A 20254-nucleotide genomic window follows, 5' to 3' on the forward strand; every position below is an offset into this window, starting at 1 on the left:
GGAAAACGAGATCTACCAGGGAGAGGGTGAACGGGCTGAAGTGCTGTGCTTCCCGGAGGGTCTGTAGCCCCTTTGTGATTTAGGGCCGGCCCAAGGCAACACACTGCTGCCATTGCCCGGGGAGGAGGAAGAACCCACACCATCTGGAGGAATTGCATGCTGGTGGCGCACACTTCTCTGAGCCCAGGGAGATTTGCAGTTCTTGTGCCTCTAAGTGGTGGCCCTGTTGGGTGTTCCCCTATGGGTCACATGACCTCTCCTGGGTAGGAGGCAGAGCTGAGCTTGAAAACTGGCTCAGACAGGAGAGCAGGGAGCAGAAAATAAGCACAGAGCTTTTGGTCATCAACTTTTCCAAAGCAATATTGCTCCGCCTAGACCTGATATGGGCCCAGTGATGAATTCGGTTGATGGAGGAAGCTCCCAGGATGCATCTGTACCTCTTTATTGCAGTAGCATCCATAGCCGATCTCAAGCAACTTGTCATTCACTCATTCATTCGTTCGTTCGTTCATTCATTCATTCATTCAACAAGAGTCAAATATGAGAGTTTTTGTTTTCTTTTTTTTCTACTTCTGGCCGCTAAAGGGTATCGGCACAGAGAGACTGGACACACGAGGGGTCAGCCATACTTGGAGCCTCCTCTTCTTTGAAGAGAAGGCCTAGGAGCCCCAGGCTTGATTTCTGGAACAAGCCCACCACTGTTTCATTCAGGGGGTCTTTGTTCTTCTCCAGCCAGCCCGTGATGTTGTAACCCACCTGGAGGGGGGCAAATGCCAGTGGTTACATTTCAGGCCCAGATTCCACCTTTCAGGTCCCACAGCCAGAACCTCGACCTACATCTCTGTCTACTCCGGGTTCCCAGGACCAACCTTCAGCCCCATCCTCTGGGACTTCAGTTCCTGTCCTGATGACTTGCCTGGAGTCCTGGGATGTCCATGAACCCCCATCTCTCGGGCATTTGCAGTTTGCCTGTCTAGGGCCCCCTGTCTCTGAGCTTTACCCACACACCAGGACTCCCCAGCTACTCTTTGCCAGGTGTGACCTTCTCTAACCTGTCTTGCTTTGCTGGCCTCACTGAGCCTCCCTGATCCCTGGGTCTTCTACCCAGGTTGGCTGATCTTATTCCTGGCTCAGTGATTGACCTTGACCAGTGGCATCCCAAGCAACATGAAGAACTCCCTACAAGGGCATCTGTTCTCTCCTTGCTGAGAAGCACACATCCCCCCGCCATTGCCTGGTGGGAGGGGGGCTCCATCCATCCAAACTGGGGGCTTCCTGTGTCCAAGTAATTGGACATCCACTAATTTCTGGTTCCCATTTTGCCGTGTAGCCCCAGCTGGAGAGGCAAAGAGGAAGGTGCCTTTCATATCCTTCCACTGAGCACAGAGAACCTAGAGACGCAGATGAGAAGACAAAACCTTTGGGCTTTCCTTCTCCTGTGTGGTGTATGACATCCATAACCTCTGGACCTCATCTTAGAGCCTTCTTGGAAGTGCATGGGCCCCATTTCACTTTGGGTGTCCCATTGCTACAAACACCGAGCCCGTCTCATTTCATCGTGGAGGGTGGGGTGGAACACTGCAGTTCGGCCCCAAACCCGTTTGCTCTGGGTAGCGGCACAGTCCACTTGGCCAGTAATTGGCATTATCATGGTGGTTGAGATCATAAAAGCTTGGCCCCGATGCCCAGTCCAACAGCAGCTTTCCTGACAGCTCTGTCCTAAGCCTGCCATTTCCCCGCAGCGAAACCCAGAGAGGCTCGACAAACTCCTTGGTAACAGGAGGCATTGGCATTGATGGCAACACTGATTGTTTCCCCCGTCACTTATTCAAATAAACCTGAGTCCTGGCTGCACTTAATTTCCCTCTTCCCCAAGGACTAAGGTTTGTCATGAGTGAAAAAGCCACTCTGTGAATGTCACCTTGTTAGTTTGGTGGCCACGTGCTATCAGAGCGATGAATCAGTTAACTGGGGAATCATTGATGGACTCATGGACTTTTTTTCCCTTCTTTTTGCAAGTTTTGTCTGTATTTTTTTTGGCCTTGCTGTGTGGTATGTGGGATCTTAGGTCCCCCAACCAGGGATTGAACCTGTGCCCCCTGCAGTAGAAGCACGGAGTCCTAACCACTGGACCTCCAGGGAATTCCCTGCAAGCGTCGCCATTTCTGACTGAGATCGAAGTTCAGCCGTCAAACGGAGGGCCATCGACAATGGCATGGCCCTGGCGGGTCTGAGGGCATGAACTCCTGGGCATCCTTGGCTAGATTGCTTGGAACTCCCAGAGAGGGAGAAGTGAGGAGGAAGTACACGCCAGAGATCATTTCGATCAACTGATCACCCTGTTCGATGGTGGCTGGGTTAGGGAGAGGGAGGGAGGAAGCCCCAGGGAGGGTGTGGCAGGACAGACCCACGTTTGTGGGAGCTGGAGGCACCGGGCAGGTGGCCACAGGGGGTGCCGAGGAGGTACTCACGGTGCCTGCATAGTGGACAAGCTCGAAGTGGGCCTCGGGCCCCTTGCCCTTGCTCCCCTTAGGCTTGAGGAAGTTGCTGGACTTGCCCAGGTGGTTGTCGTACAGGGCTGCCTTGAACGTGGCGTCGGTGGCCTTGGGGAAGACACACTGTTCCTCCAAGATGGAGAAGATGCCCATGGGCTGGAAGGCAAGAGGAGCGGATGGCATTAGAGGGGGCCAACGGGTTGACTCTGGTGCTGGCCTGGGGCTGGTGGGAGGGGTGCCCCGGACCCCATGTGGCCGGCCAGGATGCAGAACTCTGGGCAGTGACCTCTGGGAATGAGGTCACGTGACCTCTGGGAATGAGGTCTAGTCTTCCGTGGCCTTCGAATGCCACGACCTTTTAGACTTGAAAGAGGCTAGAATTCATCAGGTCCAAGAGAAGGGAAGACTGACATCTCTGAGGGGGCTACATAGCTCCCCAAATGCGAATCCCACCCAAATAGTGGTGCCAGGCAGGCTTGGCTCTCAGCAAAATGGTGACATCATCAGTGACACCTGTCTTCTCTTCTAAAGCAGACTCCTGGAAGAAGGCAACGCTTGATCCCAAAGCTCAAGCATGAGAGCGTTTCAGGCTCTGTGACAGCTGGACAGGCAGGTATTTGTAGGTGTTGCGGGACAGGCAGTCCACTGCCTGTTTTGGAGACTTTTCCAGGGAGGTAAGGCTGGCCGCTGTTGAAGACCCCTGGCTGCCTGGATGATAGCTTCTCTATGACGGGCCTGAGGGTGAACCTCGGAGACAAGGTACGTTCTTTCTTTATTTTTTAACTTTTTACTTTGAAATAATTCCAGGCTTGCAAAAATGGCGCAAAGCATTCCTGTACATCCTTTATCCAACTTCTCCAAATGTTACCATAACCTCTGTACATAATGATGAAAACTAAGAAATCAAACTAAGAAATCAAAGTCTGTTCAGACTTTGTTCAAATTTTGTCATCTGTCTTGTTAATGTCCTTTTTCTATCCCTTTTCTGCATTTAATCAAACAGTATATATTATTTTTTCTTTTCTTTAAAAATTTTTAAAAAGATTTATTTCATTGAAGTGTAGTTGATTTACAACTTTGTGTTAATTTCTGCTGTACAGCAAAGTGATTCAGTTATACACACATATATATATATGTACATTCTTTTTCATATTCTTTTCCATTATGGCTTATCACAAGATATTGAAGATAGTTTTCTGTGTTATACAGTAGGACCTTGTTGTTTATCCATTATATATATAATAATTTGCATTTGCTAATCCTATATATTCCTGAATGAGGCCATTTGTTAAAACATTCCCTGTGGTGTGATTACAGGAGAGGCTGTTAGATGGCCTTGGTTAAAACCCAACTCTGGGGCTTCCCTGGTGGCGCAGCAGTTGAGGGTCCGCCTGCCGATGCAGGGGACGCGGGTTCGTGCCCCGGTCCGGGAGGATCCCACGTGCCGCGGAGCGGCTGGGCCCGTGAGCCGTGGCCGCTGCGCCTGCGCGTCCGGAGCCTGTGCTCCGCGACGGGAGAGGCCACAACAGTGAGAGGCCCGCGTACCGCAAAAAAAAAAAACAACAAAAAACCCCAACTCTGCCACTCACAGGACGAATGACCTTGGATAGGTGACTTCCTTCTTCCGTGCCCCAATGTTCCCATCTGTGAAATGGTTATAATAAATTCCTCCCCACCATTGGTAGCTTGTGATGATCCGATGAGTGAGGGCATACAACAGCCGAACTAACGGTGGCCATTACAGTGGCTGTTGTACCCATTTTGCAGAGAGGAAGCTTGAGGTCAGATAAACTGAGGTCATCAGCCATGTTGCTGACTCCCCCGAAACCACAGGCCCCAGAGACATCCCCTCCTGAGATGTGCCCCAGGGTCCCGACCTCTCTCCAAGCCCCTCCTTTGTGAAGTGTGGTACCTTTTCCAGGAGGTCGATGCAGGCCTGCAGGTCAAGGCCAAAGTCGATGAAGACCCATTCGATGCCCTCCTTTTTATACTCCTCCTGCTCCAGCACGAACATGTGGTGGTTGAAGAACTGCTGCAACTTCTCGTTGGTGAAATTAATGCACAGCTGTTCAAAGCTGTTGAACTGCGGTAGGAAGACAGAAAGAGGTGCGTTAGCCCGGACGCAGACACAGCCTCTCCCGGGATTGAGAGCTGGTCCACAAGCAGAGCTAAAGCTTGCTGAGGGCTGACCAGTGTCTGGCATTTCCCCGGATGCACCCACCACCCGGTCAGCGCTCCTGTCGGCCCTGCAAGAAGACCTCCTCAGCTACCCTCCCCTGCAAAGGCACTGAGCCCGGGCCACCCCGCGCTGCTGCCAGCACCCGAAACTCGGGCTCTGGCCCCGTGTGGTTAATGCACGTCAACGTGGGAAGAACCATTTTATTTCTAGAGATGGATCATTTGAGATGCTTTATGGGTCTGACCTCCTGACAGTTCTCTCTCTCTCTCTCTCTGGTTTTTCTCATCCTCATCTGGAGGATGAAGCTGTTTGAAGGGTTTATAAGCCTTTTTATTTTTTTTAAACCAGAGACTGCTCTCTCTGAATGAGACCCCGTGCTGAAGCCTCATATGAAAAACAGGTCAAAGGAGAGGTGCCACTGTCATCACAGAGCAACCCGCATGGGGCACGTACATGTGTCAGACCCTGGCTAAGCTGCATCTGCTCAAAACCCTTACAAGGCAGGAATGATCAGTGACCTCATCAAAGGTGGGCACACGGAGGCACAGAGCTTGCAAGTGGGGGAGCTGGGATTCCAGCCCCATTTGTCTACTGCACCTGCCCTGCTGTTGACACAGGTGTCCCCCTCACTCCCTGGCCTCATCCTGCTGGCCATCAGCAGCTGCCCAGGAGCCCAGGCAGCGTGGTTTGGAAACTCTCTCTAAGGTTCTTTCCACCTATGGAATTAAATGATTCTACTGTAGACAGCAGCCACATTAGCCTTTTAGAGCCTGAGAGAAATTGGGCGAAACTATTTTTTTGGAACCCATCTGTGGCTACTAGAAATCTTAGAATCATAGGCCAGTGGAGCTGAAATGGACCTGAGAGGTCATCTCTTCCAGCCTGCTCATTTTAGAGTTGAGACAACTGAGACTCAGAGAGGGATCACCGCTGTCCGAAGGCCACACAGCTAGCTGGTGGCCAACCGGAGTCCAGAACCAGGCCTCCCGACTCCTAATCACGCTGCCTCCAATTACAAAGGTAAAAATCTTCCTGACCCACGGCACTCGTCTTATGATGAGACCTGAGCCTCATTTTTGTGTGCAAGAGGTGGGAGCCACCAGTAGTGTGCTGATAAATCAGTACTCTCTCTCTCTCTCAAAAAAAAAAAAGCCTGATTTGTAGTGTTGGCTGATCTCCATCCATGGTGTAAATACACCTCGGCCATGTGTCAACAGGATGGCAACTGGTCACAGAGTTCTTGAAAATTCACCAGTCAGTTCTGGTGCGCCAGTACAGGCTGGGTCCAGCCAGCACGGCGCTCATTCTATCTGTTAAGTTCTCCCCGTTCTTTGTGACTTGGCACCGTACAAATGAAGATGGAACTTTCCGGAGGCCAGAAGTCAGAGAGCCAGGAGCAGACTGAGATCGGCCGGCCCCAGGTCCAAGGTGAGAAACGAGAGAACCTTGGTGAAAAGTCGCTTATCCAAGGAGGGTGGCCCCCCCCGACAAAGCAGAGACGGAATGCAAGGCTGGACACACCTCAAAGATCTCGAAGCCGGCAATGTCCAGCACCCCGATGAAGAACTGCCTTTGCATCTTGGTGTCCAAGGTCTTGTTGATCCTCACGACCAGCCACTTGAACATCTTGTCATAGATGGCCTTGCCCAGCGCCCCGATGGAGTTCTGGCACTGTGCCATGTTCTGGCCCTTCTGCACGAACTCGTTGCCTACTTTGACCCGGGGCCTGGTGATGCCCTTCTGGAGCTCCCCAGAATTGAGACCCATGAGATGGGCGACTTTGTCGGCCACTGAGTAGGGATGGAAGAAGCAGGTGAGTGAAAGAAAGATGGTGCCCTGCCCCAGAGAACCCCAGCGCCGTCTGTCGTGTTGAGAGAAGGGGTTGGGGGGAGGGGAAGGAGACCCCCATGTCGCCAACAAGAAAACAGAGGTCTCAAGCTGTGCCATAGATATACCGTGGAATACCATGCGGCCATAAAAAGAACAGAATTTTGACAGCTGCAGCAACATAGCTGGACTTGGAGAGCATTGTGGTAGGTACGATAAGCCAGACAGATAAAAACAAGTGCTGTATGATATCACTTATATGTGGAATCTAAAAAATACAACAAACTAGTGAATATAACCAAAAAGAAGCAGACTCACAAATATAGAGAACAAACTAGTGGCTACCAGTGGGGAGAGGGAAGGGGGGGAGGGGAAAGATAGGGCTAGGGGAGTAAGAGGTACAAACTATTAGGTATAAAATAAGCTTCAAGGGTGTATCGTACAACACAGAGTATAGCCAATATTTTATAATAACTATAAATGGAGTATAGCCTGTAAAAATTGTGAAGCACTATATTGTATACCCGTCACTTATATAATATTATACATCAACTATACTTCAATTAAAACAATTTAAGAATGAGGGGGGAAAAAAAGAAAACAGAGGTCGGATATGGTTTCCACGCTTGCTCAAGGTGAAGGGGCAAAGCAACACAGAAGCCAAAATTATGTCTCCGACTCTGTCGTGCCTTCCCAAGGATCTTGCTGTCTGGATATCAAAGGAACATTCTCGGTTTACAGCGTGTCTCTGAAATGTGCAGGAAGCCCTAGAGAGCCCCGAGCCCCGACCCCCGCCAGCTGCTTCCTCCCTGCATGGCCCCCGCCCCATGCCTACCCTCCGTGGTGTCCACTTCAGCCTGCTCCTCTCTGGGCTTCTGCTTGAACTTCATGTTGCCAAAGTGCATGATGCCCCCAGTAAGCTTATACACACCGATCTTCTCCTCGGAGCTGAAGCCCAGCACGTCAAAGGCTACCTGCAAGGCCACAGGGAGAAGAAAGGCAGGAAACTCCTGGCTCCCTGTTCCACAGAGTGGAGCCACCGTGGGGTGGCACCTACGGGCCGCAGCGGCACGCCGTGGGCTCTGGAGGCCAGACACACCCTGACCAGAGAGAGAGAGGACTGTTTTCTTCCAAGGAGTCCCGAGCAGATGCTCCATGAGATAGTCACTGTATTTATTTAACCTCTCTGGCCTCAGTTTCGTCTTCTGCAAAATGGGTGCTAGTAGGTGGTCATAAGGATAAACCAGAATGATGTGTAAATGTTTAGTCCTGTGCTTGACACATGATAATAACCAGGAAGTAGTGTTATTCTTCCCGTCATTGTGACTGTTTCGGCTCCTTGCTAGGTACCAGGAGAAGGGGAAGGCAAAGGGTGCATCAGGAATCAATTCGGCCGTCAAGGAGGAGAGAGTTCACAATATTCCTAACAGAATTCCCAGGTGTTCCATGTCACAAAGAAGGAAACAGAGGGTGCCGTGGGAAGTGGTGGGACTAGAGGGTCACATCTAGCTGGGCTGGGGAGGAGGAAAAGTCCCTTGGAGTAGTTGGCCCTGTTACGTCCCTATCGTATTCCAGTTCAGCTCTGCAAAGAGAAACTGCTTGCTACAACAGCCTTGGGAAAAAACGCCAGCTGCAGCCCCAGGAATCTCCATGGGAGAGTCCAGGCTGCTGCCTGGGGGCTCTGAGTGGCCTCCCCGCCCCATCCCCGCCCCATCCCCGCCCCATCCCCGCCCCACCCAGTACTGGTGGCAGTGCCTGCGGGACCCGGAAGTTTCCCTGTCTTTCACCGGCCACGCGACCCGGAAGTTTCCCTGTCTTTCACCGGCCACGCTGCGTACTCACGTCTGTGACCTGCAGCTCCTCCCCGTCGTCCATGTTATCCACCGTGGTGACGCCCTGGCTCACCCAGAAGTACTGCTTAGGGTTGGGGACCAGCAGCAGACTCTCTGCCAAGAGCAGGAAAGCAGGTTAGCGGCTTGGTGACACGTGGTCTTTCTTCTTCTTCATTTTTAGCCCATATCTCTACATGCCTCCCATGTGCCAGGCATGATGGTGTCATGATGAGGGTTACAGGGCTGAATACGACGTGGTCCCTGCCCTCTGGGGTCACCCAGAGTCATGGAGGGACTTGAACAGGGCATGTGAAGAACTTTAGAGTGGCAGGAGGGTCTCTGGAACTTGGCTGTGCCCTTTGTCACTTGGCCCAGTACCTGGCATCTAGTAGGCAACCAGTAGATATTTTTGGAATAAACGAGTGCATATCTTTCTCCTTTCTCTCTCCTGTAAAGAGCAGGTCGCACTCAAAGGCAGAAGGTAACAGGACAATTGCAGCAGGCAATAATAATCACTTGCATATGATGTGCATGGGATGTTGTCACTTTTACAAAGAAATATGCCCACGTCTATTTTTCTTCAAATGTGTGCCCCTCTTGGTCTGTGTTTGTTTTTTCACTCTTGGAAGAGACATGGACGCAAGAAATATTTTCCTTTCCTTTCTTCTCTACTGTTGAGAAAAACTACAGCCCAGGAAGGAAGATAAATGGTGCCTGCCCCTCTGCTCTAGGGTCAGAAAGGCAATAGAGCTTGGTGGGGAGTGTGGTAAACAGGAGAGCTTGAGCTCCATCCAAAGGGTCCACCACCACTCAACTGCCTTGATCAGTGCTACATGGGAGGGCAGGCCCATGGCTACCAGATCTTCTGCTATTCCAGAGAAACCAGGAAACAGGGTTTTTAATGTGAAGCTTTCCAATTTCAAAATGGCATATATTAATTTAAAAGTACACTGTGTCCAACACAAATAAATAAAACACCCTTGTGGGTGGGGGATGATACTCAATGCCTTAGTCTCTGGCTGGGTTAGGAGGTGTGTATGTGGAAGACTGAGTCTTCATCCCTCTCTGGACCTTAGATCCTGAGCAGGTCTGCCATGGACAGTTGAGCAGGTTGTTGCTTGCACAAGGGCATCAAGCTGAGGGGGTGAGTGCAGTGTTCTTGCCAAGCTGTGTACTCAGTGGGCTGCGTCCACTCAGAGGGGAGCCTGTCACATGCAGTCGTCCTGGGCTGACATCTCTGCTGCTGGCCGAGCAAGACATGGGGCGTCTAAAGCCCTGTATCCCAGGCCCATGTCTCAGCCGTGAGTTGCAGGCATCTCAAGGCCCCATCTGTGAAATGGGCCAACAATAGTGTAAAGCCTCAGAGGCTGTTGTGGAGATGGACGTGAGTAGAACTTCGAGAAACTTCCCTGTAACCGCTTCACATAACTCTAAACTAAAGGGATTCACGTAGAACTGCAGGTATGACACCAAACCCTCCATCCATGGGAATCCTTTCGTTATTGAAAATAGAGGAAAAGCGAGTTAAGGGACAGTCAGACGGACATAAAGATCTTTACCGACGAGCTCAGGCTTCTTGTTAGAGAGAATCTGGTAGAAAATGTGGTAGCCTCTCTCAGCTGATTGCTGTGAGATGACACGAGATTTCTCTAAGAGATCTGGAAAAGAATAAGCAGACATGCCCAGGAGTTCAGCCCATTCTCCTGGAGTGCTGGGCTCCATGGAAAGCAGGGCTCCCCTCCCCATAAAGCCCAGTGCCATGGCCAGTCGTGGGGCCACTCTTCTTCTGCCCCAGACCCACGGCCTGGGCGGGGGGCTGGCTCCCGATGGGGGGACCCGGGCGCAGGGCCGGCCTCCTGGGTGTGGCAGGCCGTGTTCAGAAGGACCCCACACTTGCGTGCCCTCTGCTGCTGTTTTGAAATTCTTAACACTTTTTGAACAAGGAGCCCCGTGCTTTCATTGTGTGCTGCACCCCACACACTGTGTAGCTGGTCCCAGCCCCAAGAACCCTCCAAAAGCGGCCTGACTCACAGCTCTCGATGTCAGCTCCGGCCAGCTTGCCTGTAGTTCCGAAGTGGATCCGGATGAACTTGCCCTGAGCAGGGAGGAGAGGGGAGGGGCGTGAGGGGGGATGTGTGTAGCTCTAGACTGACCCGCGACCCGGGTTTGGCCGCCCCGCCCCCCGAATTCTAAGGGCGCTGCAGGAAGGTAACTGGGCCAGAGGCGGCTGTATGCGGGGTTGTGGGTTTCCCACTCGGATAGGCAGAGAAGGAGGGTCTTGGAGCTAAATCTAGGCTCTGGGGGTAGCCTGCAGCTTTGGGACCTTGAGAGGCAGACGAGTGCCCCACAGGAGGGGCTGGGGCCCTTGGGAATTCGGCTTTGAGGCAGGAATGGTGGGAGTTTGGCCAGCCACGTATAGGGGGCACTGTACCACGTCTCCTTATGGAGAGACACCACATCCCTCTCCCTGACCTTTGGCGGAACCACTGTCCTGGAAATGGGACTCTGTATCTCCATCGCCTTTTGCCCTCACCTCTACTCGCCTGCTCCCACCTCCTCCCTGCCCAGCCCTGTTTCCCCAGGCAGTGAGAGGCCCCAGCCGCAGATGGGGGTTCAGCAGGGAAAGGCTGAGCTGGGCACTACAGAGCTCCTTCTGTGACCCCAGCTCCCACCGGACCAGCTTCAGAATCCACCAGGGCCCTGGGGACAGCGCCTCTCCTACATCTCTCCAGCCACGGTCCCCCTGGTTGGGGGCGGGACGTTGTCAGCTTCCAGCCACTGCAAATCTCTGGCTCTCCAGAGAGAGAGCCAGAGATTTAATTTCTCAGCCCCTCCATCACTGGGTACCCACATCTCTGCCTTCAAGCACCTGGATTTCAATACTGAACTGGGCTCTAGTTGATATAGACCCTGACGGATAAAAATCTCTGGGAAGGAGATGCCGTGACTTCACTCATCCCATTGGTGAGTTTCAATCAGCCCTGATTTACTTCCTTGGAATGGGGTGATAATGCCTGTGCTGCCACCCCCAGGGCCACCACTGCCGCTGTCACACTTACGAAACGGGAGGAGTTGTTGTTTCTGGTGGTCTTGGCGTTCCCGAATGCCTCCAGCACAGGGTTTGCCTGGATGATTTGATCCTCCAGGGACCCCTGACCCAGAGAGAAACACAAGGTGGGGTGGCCTGTCGGCCGCTGCCTGAGGACCCGGGGCTTTCAAATGACAGTGGCGTATGTGCCAGGAACCCAGGAGGGGCAGGCACAGCCTTGAGGAGGCAGGGAGAGCGGGACTAGAGGGGACCTGGGAGGAGGGCCACCGCCTAAGTAAGGACTGTCCCCCTGCGGACCCTGACACTGGAGGGCCCCTGCCAGATGCGAGGCTTTGACTCTTAGCTGCTGTTTCTTCCTTTTGCTCTTGGTGGAGAGATTCCTATGTGAACCTGCAAACCCTTCCCCGGGCATCCCTGGTCTTCCACCGAAGTCTTCCTTTCCTCTTTGTCAGCTTTTTACAGCTGCCGCTGGCCGAAGCTAGAGCCCCCTGCGCTCTGGGGCTGCCAGGGCCTGCAGAAGCAGCTTAACCAGGAGCTGGCATTCCCCTTTCTACCCTGCTGAGCACAAGGGGCTCTAGCATTGGCATTTCTGGGGGCAGACGTGGCCTGGGGTATCAGAGTCCATCCAGTGGGTCAGATCCGGGACTGCAGCCCCCTTCTCGCTGTGGGTCCCCACCCAAGTCGCTTCCCTCTAAGCCTTCGTCTCCTCATCGGTGAAGCGGCCCTAACCCAGAGAGCAGCTGTGAGGGTCACACGGGCTCTGCTGTGTGTACCCAAAGACGGGGAGGGCTGGGGATGAGAGGCCCCGAGTGTGCCCTCTTGGCCCTACCTTCCCATCCGAGGACTGTCTGCCAGTTCCTCCGATGCTGGCAAAGTACTGGATGACCTTCTTCGTGTTCTCAGTCTTGCCTGCACCAGATTCTCCACTGCAGGTGGAAGACGGGAGCAGACGAGTTAAGGACAAAGGGGATTGGCCGCGGAGAAGCAAAGCGATGAAAGGTACTGGCTGGGCCTCATCACATCTCACCCATCAGGGACAGACGGGGTGGGGCAGGAGGGGACTTGGGGACATGGAGGCCCCCCCCCCCCAGTTTAGCAGATGCAGCCTTAGTCGTCCCCGCCAAGCCCACTAGCTCTCTGCCTGCAGATTTCCATACAAAGTCCCGCCAATTAATTCTAAGAAGGCTTAATGACATGTGTAGGACACAAACCTAATTATATGTCTATAGACTGAGAGGCAGGAGGGACACTTACGTGATTAGCATAGACTGATTTTCGCGCTCTGTAGGGAGGGAACCGTCAACAGGAAGATGTAATTAGAAAACACTTGATATTTGGCATCACCCTATAAGCACACCGTCTGCATCTCCCTGCATCCCACCCGGCTTGGAGGATGGCTGCAGTGGCCCGCGGACGCCGAAGACCTAGGATCCCGTGGGGTCTGAGGCTACACGCCTGCCTCTGCAGCCCACGTCCTTGCAGAAGGGGCCAAAAATTCACCAGCCACTCTGTTTCTATAAGCACCGTCCCATGCAGCTGCCTAGTCGTAAGCAACATAAAGAGAAATGGTAATAAAAATCGCGTTGTACTGTATGGTGACGATTGCACAGGGAATGGTTAAGGGTCAACTTGAGTTCTGGACATTATTTAGCTTGGCATCCCATGTTTTGGGGATGCTGAAATGAGATGGGGCGTGAGGCAGGGCGGGTACTTAGCAAGCGCACTCACCGAGCAATATTAAAAAAAATCTTCAACGGGCGATGAGGGGTCAGGTTTGGGATTGGGTAGCACGTGGGTCTAATACCTCTGGAGCCCCAATGGCAAAGGGGCTTTTCTTGCCCTGCCATGACAGCCCCAGCGGACCCCATTGCACGCACCCATGAGCATGTCGTGGTAGGCGATGTCCGAAATGGAGAAGAGGTGGGGCGGCATCTCCGTACGCTTCTTGCCTTTGTACATGCTGGCCACGCGGGCCCCGTAGATGGGCAGCCATCGGTAGGGGTTGACGGTCACGCAGAACAAGCCTGAGTAGGTCTGGCGGGAGAGAAGGAAGATGGTTAGCTGGCCCTCCCTCCTGATGCCCTTTTCCCTCCATATCCTGGCCCATCACCGAGCATCCCGGCTGGAGCTTCCTGTCCACCTAGAGGGGTACAGGGATGTCCCCTCTGGGGGCAAAATCTATGTCTGAGTCTTTATTCAGTAAACAAAGCCAGCCTTCTCTTTAATATATATCTGTTTCATTTTCCTTTGGCTGAATTATCTGAATCCGTAACACAGTCATTTGTACGGATAAACACGCAGCAGAAAGTCCCCCAGCTCCTCGGCGTCCGCCCCCTCCTCCCACAGGGAAGCTCTGGGTCGGTTTCTAATACCCCTTTCCACGGTTTTTGATGCACATATACAAACAAATCCAGCGACACGTTCGAATCCCCTCACCTTGTTTTTAAAACAAGCAATAGTATTCTATGATACTGATTTATTTTTATTTTTTTAATTAAAAAGTTTTTTGAAGTATAGTTAATTTACAATGTTGTGTTCATTTCTGCTGTACTGCAAAGTGATTCAGTTATATATGTATTCTTTTTCATATTCTTTTTTTTTTTTTTTTTTTTGGTGGTACGCGGGCCTCTCACTGTTGGGGTCTCTCCCGTTGCGGAGCACAGGCTCCGGACGCGCAGGCGCAGCGGCCACGGCTCACGGGCCCAGCCGCCCCGTGGCACGTGGGATCTTCCCGGACCGGGGCACGAACCCGCGTCCCCCGCATCGGCAGGCGGATTCTCAACCACTGCGCCACCAGGGAAGCCCCCTTTTTCATATTCTTTTCCATTCTGGTTTACCACAGGATGTTGAATAGAGTTCCCTGTGCTCTACAGTAGGACCTTGTTGTTTATCCATCCTGTGTATAATAATTTACATCTGCTCATCCCAGACTCCCACTCCTCCCCTCCCCCACCCCTCTCCCCCTTGGCAACCACAAGTCTGTTCTCTTTGTGAATCTGTTTCTGTTTCATAGATAGGTTCATTGGTGTCGTATTTTAGGTTCCATATATAAGTGATCTATGATACTGTTTTATATCTTGCTTTTTCCACTTATTATACGGGGCATTTTTTCCATGAGAGTTCATGGAGTCCTTACTATGTGGACACAATCCAGCTGGTGGACAACTGGGTCTGATCTACTCTTAAGAAGAGACACCACCTTCTCTTTTCACCCCATGGCAATTTTTTAAGGAAATCATCCCAGTTTTTAAAAATCAGAGAAACCAATGAGGTAGTGAAAGAAATTAGTTGAGGGCAGGAAATGGCCAAATCCATGGGTCCCAGACTCCTCCTGCTGGACACTCGGATTGACCTCTGGTGCCCCCTCTTTTCACGTAAACTTTAAAACTTTCCATCTTGGTCCAAGTGGAGATACACCCCCACCCCCAGTTTCTCCTTAGCAGAGCTGCCATATATTGCGTTTTTAAAGGGAACCTCATTAAATAGAAAGTGATCCAGAGAAAGGGGAACAAAGAGGAGAGGAAGAGAAGCCACGTAAAGACTTGAGAGGATGATGCACTGTGGGACCCAGTCACTGAGTCACTCTTTCCCTCCAGCCCTGTCTGCAGGGTGGGGTGGGGCAGATAGTGGACCAGAAGCTAGTTCTGTCCCTACCTGGGTCAGCATGTAAAAGAGAGGTCCCCCGCCACCCTTGCAGGAGGGACACGAGAGGACAGCAGTCGGGGCCTTGGAGCTGTCCTGCCTGCCCCAGTTTTTCAATCAGTGGTTCAACTGAGGTGTTTGGATTTAAGAGGAGACTCCTGCCCTGGTCCCTCAGGCCACACTCCACAGAGCCTGCAGCCCCTTAGCCCAAAGACATGATGTGGCCACCCACAGGAGCAAGGGCTCAGCTGCACGGGGGCCCTGAGTAAGCACCACCCCTGAGCCTGGCCATTGAGCCCACATGGACGTTCTCAGCCAAAGCTCCAGGCTCAGCCAGGGGCAGATGTGGCTCTTCCCAGGCTGAGGTTCAGTGATGCCCCACTAGCCTCCAGGCCCAGCGAATATCCCCAAGAACTTTCCAGAGATCCTGCAGCACTGCATGGGCCTACGGTGCTGCTGAGGGTCTGAATCTGGAACTAAAGTAGTATTGAGGAGGACAAGGGGAGGAAGCATGTGGCAGTTCACTTGACTGTCACCAAAACCCAGAAGAGGAAATCCCCAGTGGCCTCTGACCTTGAAGTCAGGCCCCAGCTCACCTAGTCCTACCGGATAGCCTCTTTCCCTTGTAGTAAAGACATCTAGAGAGGCAAACACCAAAACTTCCTTATATATCCCATTTTGAGTTTAGCCACCAGCACCTTCAGGAAGTCTTAGGGTTTCCAAAATGGTCAGGGGGGCTGATGGTAACCAGCTTTGCTCATCCTGGCACAGGGCTCAGTGTTTGTTCAATGAATGAATGGTTGGATGGAATTGGCTAGAAGGAAAGGAGAAAGGAGGGATGGAGGAAGGAAGGAAAGGAGAGATGAATGGATGGGCGGAGGGTGGATGGACAGACAGGGAAGGACGTCTGCTGAGGCCACATGAAGTCACTAGGGGGGAAATGATGTTTTGATTGGAGAGTTTGCAGGGGTGGGGTCAGGAGGAAGCCTTCTGGATGACAGCCTCCGCAAAGGGTGTGTCAGCTGCGCATTCGGATCGTAGCACCACTGAGATGCCAAAGCCTTGGGGTGGAAATTCTAACACGTCAAAAACGTGGTCCGTCTGCCCTTGCCCCAGACATAATGTGTATGGGTTGCTGGGGAGGGTAGAGTAGCTGCCCCCTCCCCTTCCTCCCCACGCCCAGCGCGGGCACTCACATAGATCCTCATGCTGACGTAGCGTTGACGTAGGTTGTCCAGGACGCTGGCCTCGTTCAGGAATGTCATGTTGGCCATGTCGCTGACTTGGTAGAATTTGGGTGGGTTCATCTGCTGGATATCATCCTTCTTCATGGTGAGTGTCTGGGGGGTCAAGACACAGCAGCACGTGCATTAAGACATAGTACTGGCACCGCCACAGTGGCACCGGCCACAGGGTACCGCCCTCTCTCTGGTGTCCTGCGAAAAGCTGGAATCAGTGGGTCCACCTCCTGGTCCAGCCATGTCTCATTGACTTGGGATGGGGAAGAACTTCCAAGGCCCCATGAGCCCTAACTGCCTCCCCTCTGAAGTAGGGATGACAGTGGCTTCTTTGGCTGGTTGCTGGGAGAACTATATGAACTTAAGTTGCATCAAGTCAAAAGTCCTTGAAGTTCCTTCCCTACATTCAGAGCACCTCCGACCTGTGTTTCTCTTCCAGCCAAGTCCATTCTGGTAGCTGATCAGAACTTGCTCACTGATCCCAGGGACCCTTTGCAGAGATGTGACTCTTGTCTCTCTGCCTTGAGAATTAGTGGTGGTTTCTAAAGAGCAATGAACTTTTCCATTAAAAATAAAAAGACATTCCCCTGCTCCCACCAAACCACCTTGAAGGATAAAATTGAAAGCAAGCAAACAAGACCAAAAAAAAAAAAACAATAATGATGAGCAGTAGATGTTTTAGGGTGAAAATAATATAGCATTAAGAGTCTGGGGCTTCCCTGGTGGCGCAGTGGTTAAGAACCCGCCTGCCAATGCAGGGGACATGGGTTCGAGCCCTGGTACCAGGAAGATCCCACATGCCGCGGAGCAACTAAGCCCGTGTGCTACAACTACTAAGCCTGAGCTCTAGAGCCTGTGAGCCACAACTACTGAGCCCATGTGCCACAACTACTGAAGCCCACGCGCCTGGAGCCCGTGCTCTGCAGCAGGAGAGGCCACTGCAATGTGAAGCCCGCGCACCGCAACAAAGAGCAGCCCCCGCTCGCCACAACTAGAGAAAGCCCACGGGCAGCAACGAAGACCCAATGCAGCCAAAAATAAATCAATAAAAATAAATAAATTAAAAAAAAAAAGACTTTGCCTAAAAAAAAAAAGAGTCTGGAGCTCCTGTGCACAGCAGGCAAATCCCATCTCCCCGCTCTGCACCCCAATTTTTCCTCTGTAAATGAAAACTCATGCCAGCTCTTAAATGGCAGTGTCTGGGTCTGAAGCTCAAGACATGTGATCCAGAAAACAAATATCTTTCAGCTGCCTGAAGCCTGAGATGTGAGGCTTAAACACCTACTGGGATTTCTGGGACTTTTAATAATTTATGAGTCCAACAGGCAGCTAATTTGAAATCTTGACAGTTCTGGAAAATCCACCCAGTAATGGTCACCACACCCCTAGTAAGTCAGGCTAGGTTTCATTCAGAGTCCATTTCTGGTAGTTGCTGATCTCTGGTCCTCGCCCACAGGCAAACTCTTCTCTTACAGCCCCAGCAGAGAAATGGAAGCCTGTGCCTTTATCACAGGAGCCAGACGAGTTGGTCTTTTCTGTCCCAAACCCGGCTGGATGGCCTGTCTACTGCAGATGCTCACAGAAGTTGTGTTGTCCTTAAATTGCACCCAAACTGGGGCCTCTGGGGCTCCACTCTCATCATCCATCATTCCTGGCAACACTGCAGTGCCCTGCCTTTCTGAAAAGGGTGTTTCTCCTGAGAGTGAAGCTTGACTTTCATGTTCAAACCCACTTTACCACAGCTATAGCCTCATCTTTCTGTGACCACTCCCCTCAAAGGGAGGGGAGGGACACAGTAAAGCTTATTTTTATTTTTTATTTTTTTTGCGGTATGCGGGCCTCTCACTGTTGTGGCCTCTCCCGTTGCGGAGCACAGGCTCCGGACGCACAGGCTCAGCGGCCATGGCTCACGGGCTTAGTTGCTCCGCGGCATGTGGGATCTTCCCGGACCGGGGCACGAACCCGTGTCTCCTGCATCGGCAGGCGGATTCTCAACCACTGCGCCACCAGGGAAGCCCCACAGTAAAGCTTAGACGTTGCAAGTTCTGATCACGGAATGTCTCTGTTCTTTTATTTGTGAAATTAACCAAGGATTGACTTCACACTCCCCGGATGCAGCCCAACCATGGAAGATGAGGTGGTGCTGGAGAGGGGTCATGGGCATTGGAGCCAGATACAGCAAGCTTTGAATCTGAGTTCATCACTTTCTGTCTTTGTGACTGTAGGCAAATTACCTAAAATCTCTTTGATCCTCTGCAAAATAGGGTCCATACATCCTACTAGATCGAGTTATTGAAAGGGTTAAGCAAGAGGTCTAGCGCCTCCCCAGGAGTAGGCTCCAGGGGAGGGGTTTCATGAACCAAAATTTCTATCTGCTCTCTCAAGTCATGCCTTGTAGCTGAACACCGTGGACCAGCAGAGAGTGGTATGCTAGTAAACCAGCTGCGTGGGAAAAAAAAAAAAAAATCCCTGATTTGTACCATTTGTCAGTTCCACCATGGCTGACATCAGGCTGCCAAAGGTTTAACAACCAGTTGCAAAGCCCCCGAACGTTTAGCGTTAGATCCTTACAAGCCAGGGCATGCCAACCCCAGCACGCCACCTCCATGCAGCAAGGGGCTTGGTGTCACCATCTGTAGCTCATGACGCTGGAGCGCTCACTCAGTTGGCCAGGGTGTCCCGGGGCCCTGTCTCGCATTCCTCATGCCATCATGGGCACATAGCACCACTCCTGATGGGTGGGAGGCTCCTCAATCTTAGAAAATAGATTCCCCGTGAAAGGTTTTGGGGGCTTTAAAGGTAAGTAACTCTCCTGATAATCTCTCTCACACATGCACTGTTTTAGAGCATACAAAGTACTTTCATGTCCTATCATGTTGGACTCTCTGTTCTAAGAGAGCCAAAGCTCAGAGAGGGAAAGTGTTCTGCTCAGGGCCCCACAGCTTGAGTGTCATTGAGTCTGAACTTGAACCCAGCACAGGGGACTCGGAGGCATCTGCTCTTTTTGCCACCTTGCCTCTTGAGCCCGGGGGTCCACCAGTCCTAAAGCTCAATTTCATCCTGGGGATTATTCCCCACCCACCTGGTTGGTGATCGTTTTCACGGTGACCTGGTCGCCCTGTTCGGACTGGATCTCCCCAGAGATGAAGCCCTCCTTCTCATCCTTGACCCAGCAAGACCTCTTGATGTCATAGGGCTTGTTCATGGCTTCGATCCTCTCCTTTTCGGAAGGTGTCAGGAAGGGCATTGGGTCCACATCGTCCCCACATTCGCCTCTGGATCCACTGGGCATTGTGGCTTGGCTGAGGGAGGAGCAAGAAGGAACCACGGGTGGGAACCAGGACTTCCCTGGGTGCTGGAGGGGAAAGAGAGGAGAGTTTGCCAAGACTGTTGTATGGCCTGGGGCAAATGCCTGGGAGAGACATGGGGCTGCTTCTCTCACGTCACTTTGAATGTCTTGCTGCTATTAGATCTCAGTAACCCAGAATAAGAAAGAAGCTGATAACTCCTCAGAGTGGTGTAGCCCTATAGCCACCACAAAACACTTCTGCATCTGTAGTCCCGTATGCCCCTGACACTAAGGCTGTGAGGTAGGGATCAGGGAGAGTCCATTTTATGGAGGAGAAGACGAAGGCCAAGAGAGGTTAAAGCATGCACTTTTAACCATGAACTGGGACGAGAAAAGGATTACTACTTGGTTTTCATTTTCCCTTAAGTTCTGAGCAGAGGCCACAAGCCACCGTAGTACCAGCAGTGCTGAGGCTTGTCCCCAACAGAAATCACAGCTATTCTCCTTTCATTGTAGCAGGCATCTCCAAATATATATGACTTAGCCTCGTCTCAACTTTGAAGTGATGGTCTTATGAGACCCTCGGTTAGAAGTTGTTATTTAAATCTACTAACGAAAAAGTACACTTTTAATTGCTATATCACAAACTGATTTTGTAATATTTTGACAACTGGATTTTAATACCGTTGGTTTCCTTTGTGAC

The 20254-nt window shown here is 51.9% G+C and overlaps 1 protein-coding gene and 1 long non-coding RNA gene across 3 annotated transcripts in view; one reads left to right on the plus strand and one right to left on the minus strand.

Annotated features, from left to right (window-relative positions):
• Positions 1-4042, plus strand: part of LOC131740707 (uncharacterized) — a 52032-nt gene extending 47990 nt beyond the window's left edge. The window contains exon 7 of one of the 2 annotated variants that reach the window (XR_010836341.1): positions 3027-3368. This is a non-coding gene — a long non-coding RNA (uncharacterized lncRNA). Of the gene's footprint in view, positions 1-3026 lie in introns of both variants that reach the window. The other variant, XR_010836342.1, reaches the window with a different exon arrangement.
• Positions 1-19554, minus strand: part of LOC131740702 (myosin-16) — a 57221-nt gene extending 37667 nt beyond the window's left edge. Inside the window, exons 1-14 of the mRNA XM_059036830.2 lie at positions 19345-19554; positions 16221-16364; positions 13260-13416; positions 12637-12664; positions 12212-12308; positions 11393-11485; positions 10365-10428; positions 9893-9991; positions 8344-8447; positions 7337-7475; positions 6196-6464; positions 4408-4578; positions 2472-2651; positions 630-756 (exon numbers count right to left, since the gene is read on the minus strand). Coding sequence (XP_058892813.2) covers positions 630-756; positions 2472-2651; positions 4408-4578; positions 6196-6464; positions 7337-7475; positions 8344-8447; positions 9893-9991; positions 10365-10428; positions 11393-11485; positions 12212-12308; positions 12637-12664; positions 13260-13416; positions 16221-16364; positions 19345-19554 — 1882 coding nt within the window. The remainder of the gene's footprint in view (positions 1-629; positions 757-2471; positions 2652-4407; positions 4579-6195; positions 6465-7336; positions 7476-8343; positions 8448-9892; positions 9992-10364; positions 10429-11392; positions 11486-12211; positions 12309-12636; positions 12665-13259; positions 13417-16220; positions 16365-19344) is intronic.
• Between the last annotated feature and the right edge of the window lie 700 nt (positions 19555-20254).

The sequence above is a fragment of the Kogia breviceps genome, chromosome 14 (genome assembly GCF_026419965.1).
Source record: "Kogia breviceps isolate mKogBre1 chromosome 14, mKogBre1 haplotype 1, whole genome shotgun sequence".
Lineage (NCBI taxonomy): Eukaryota > Metazoa > Chordata > Mammalia > Artiodactyla > Physeteridae > Kogia > Kogia breviceps.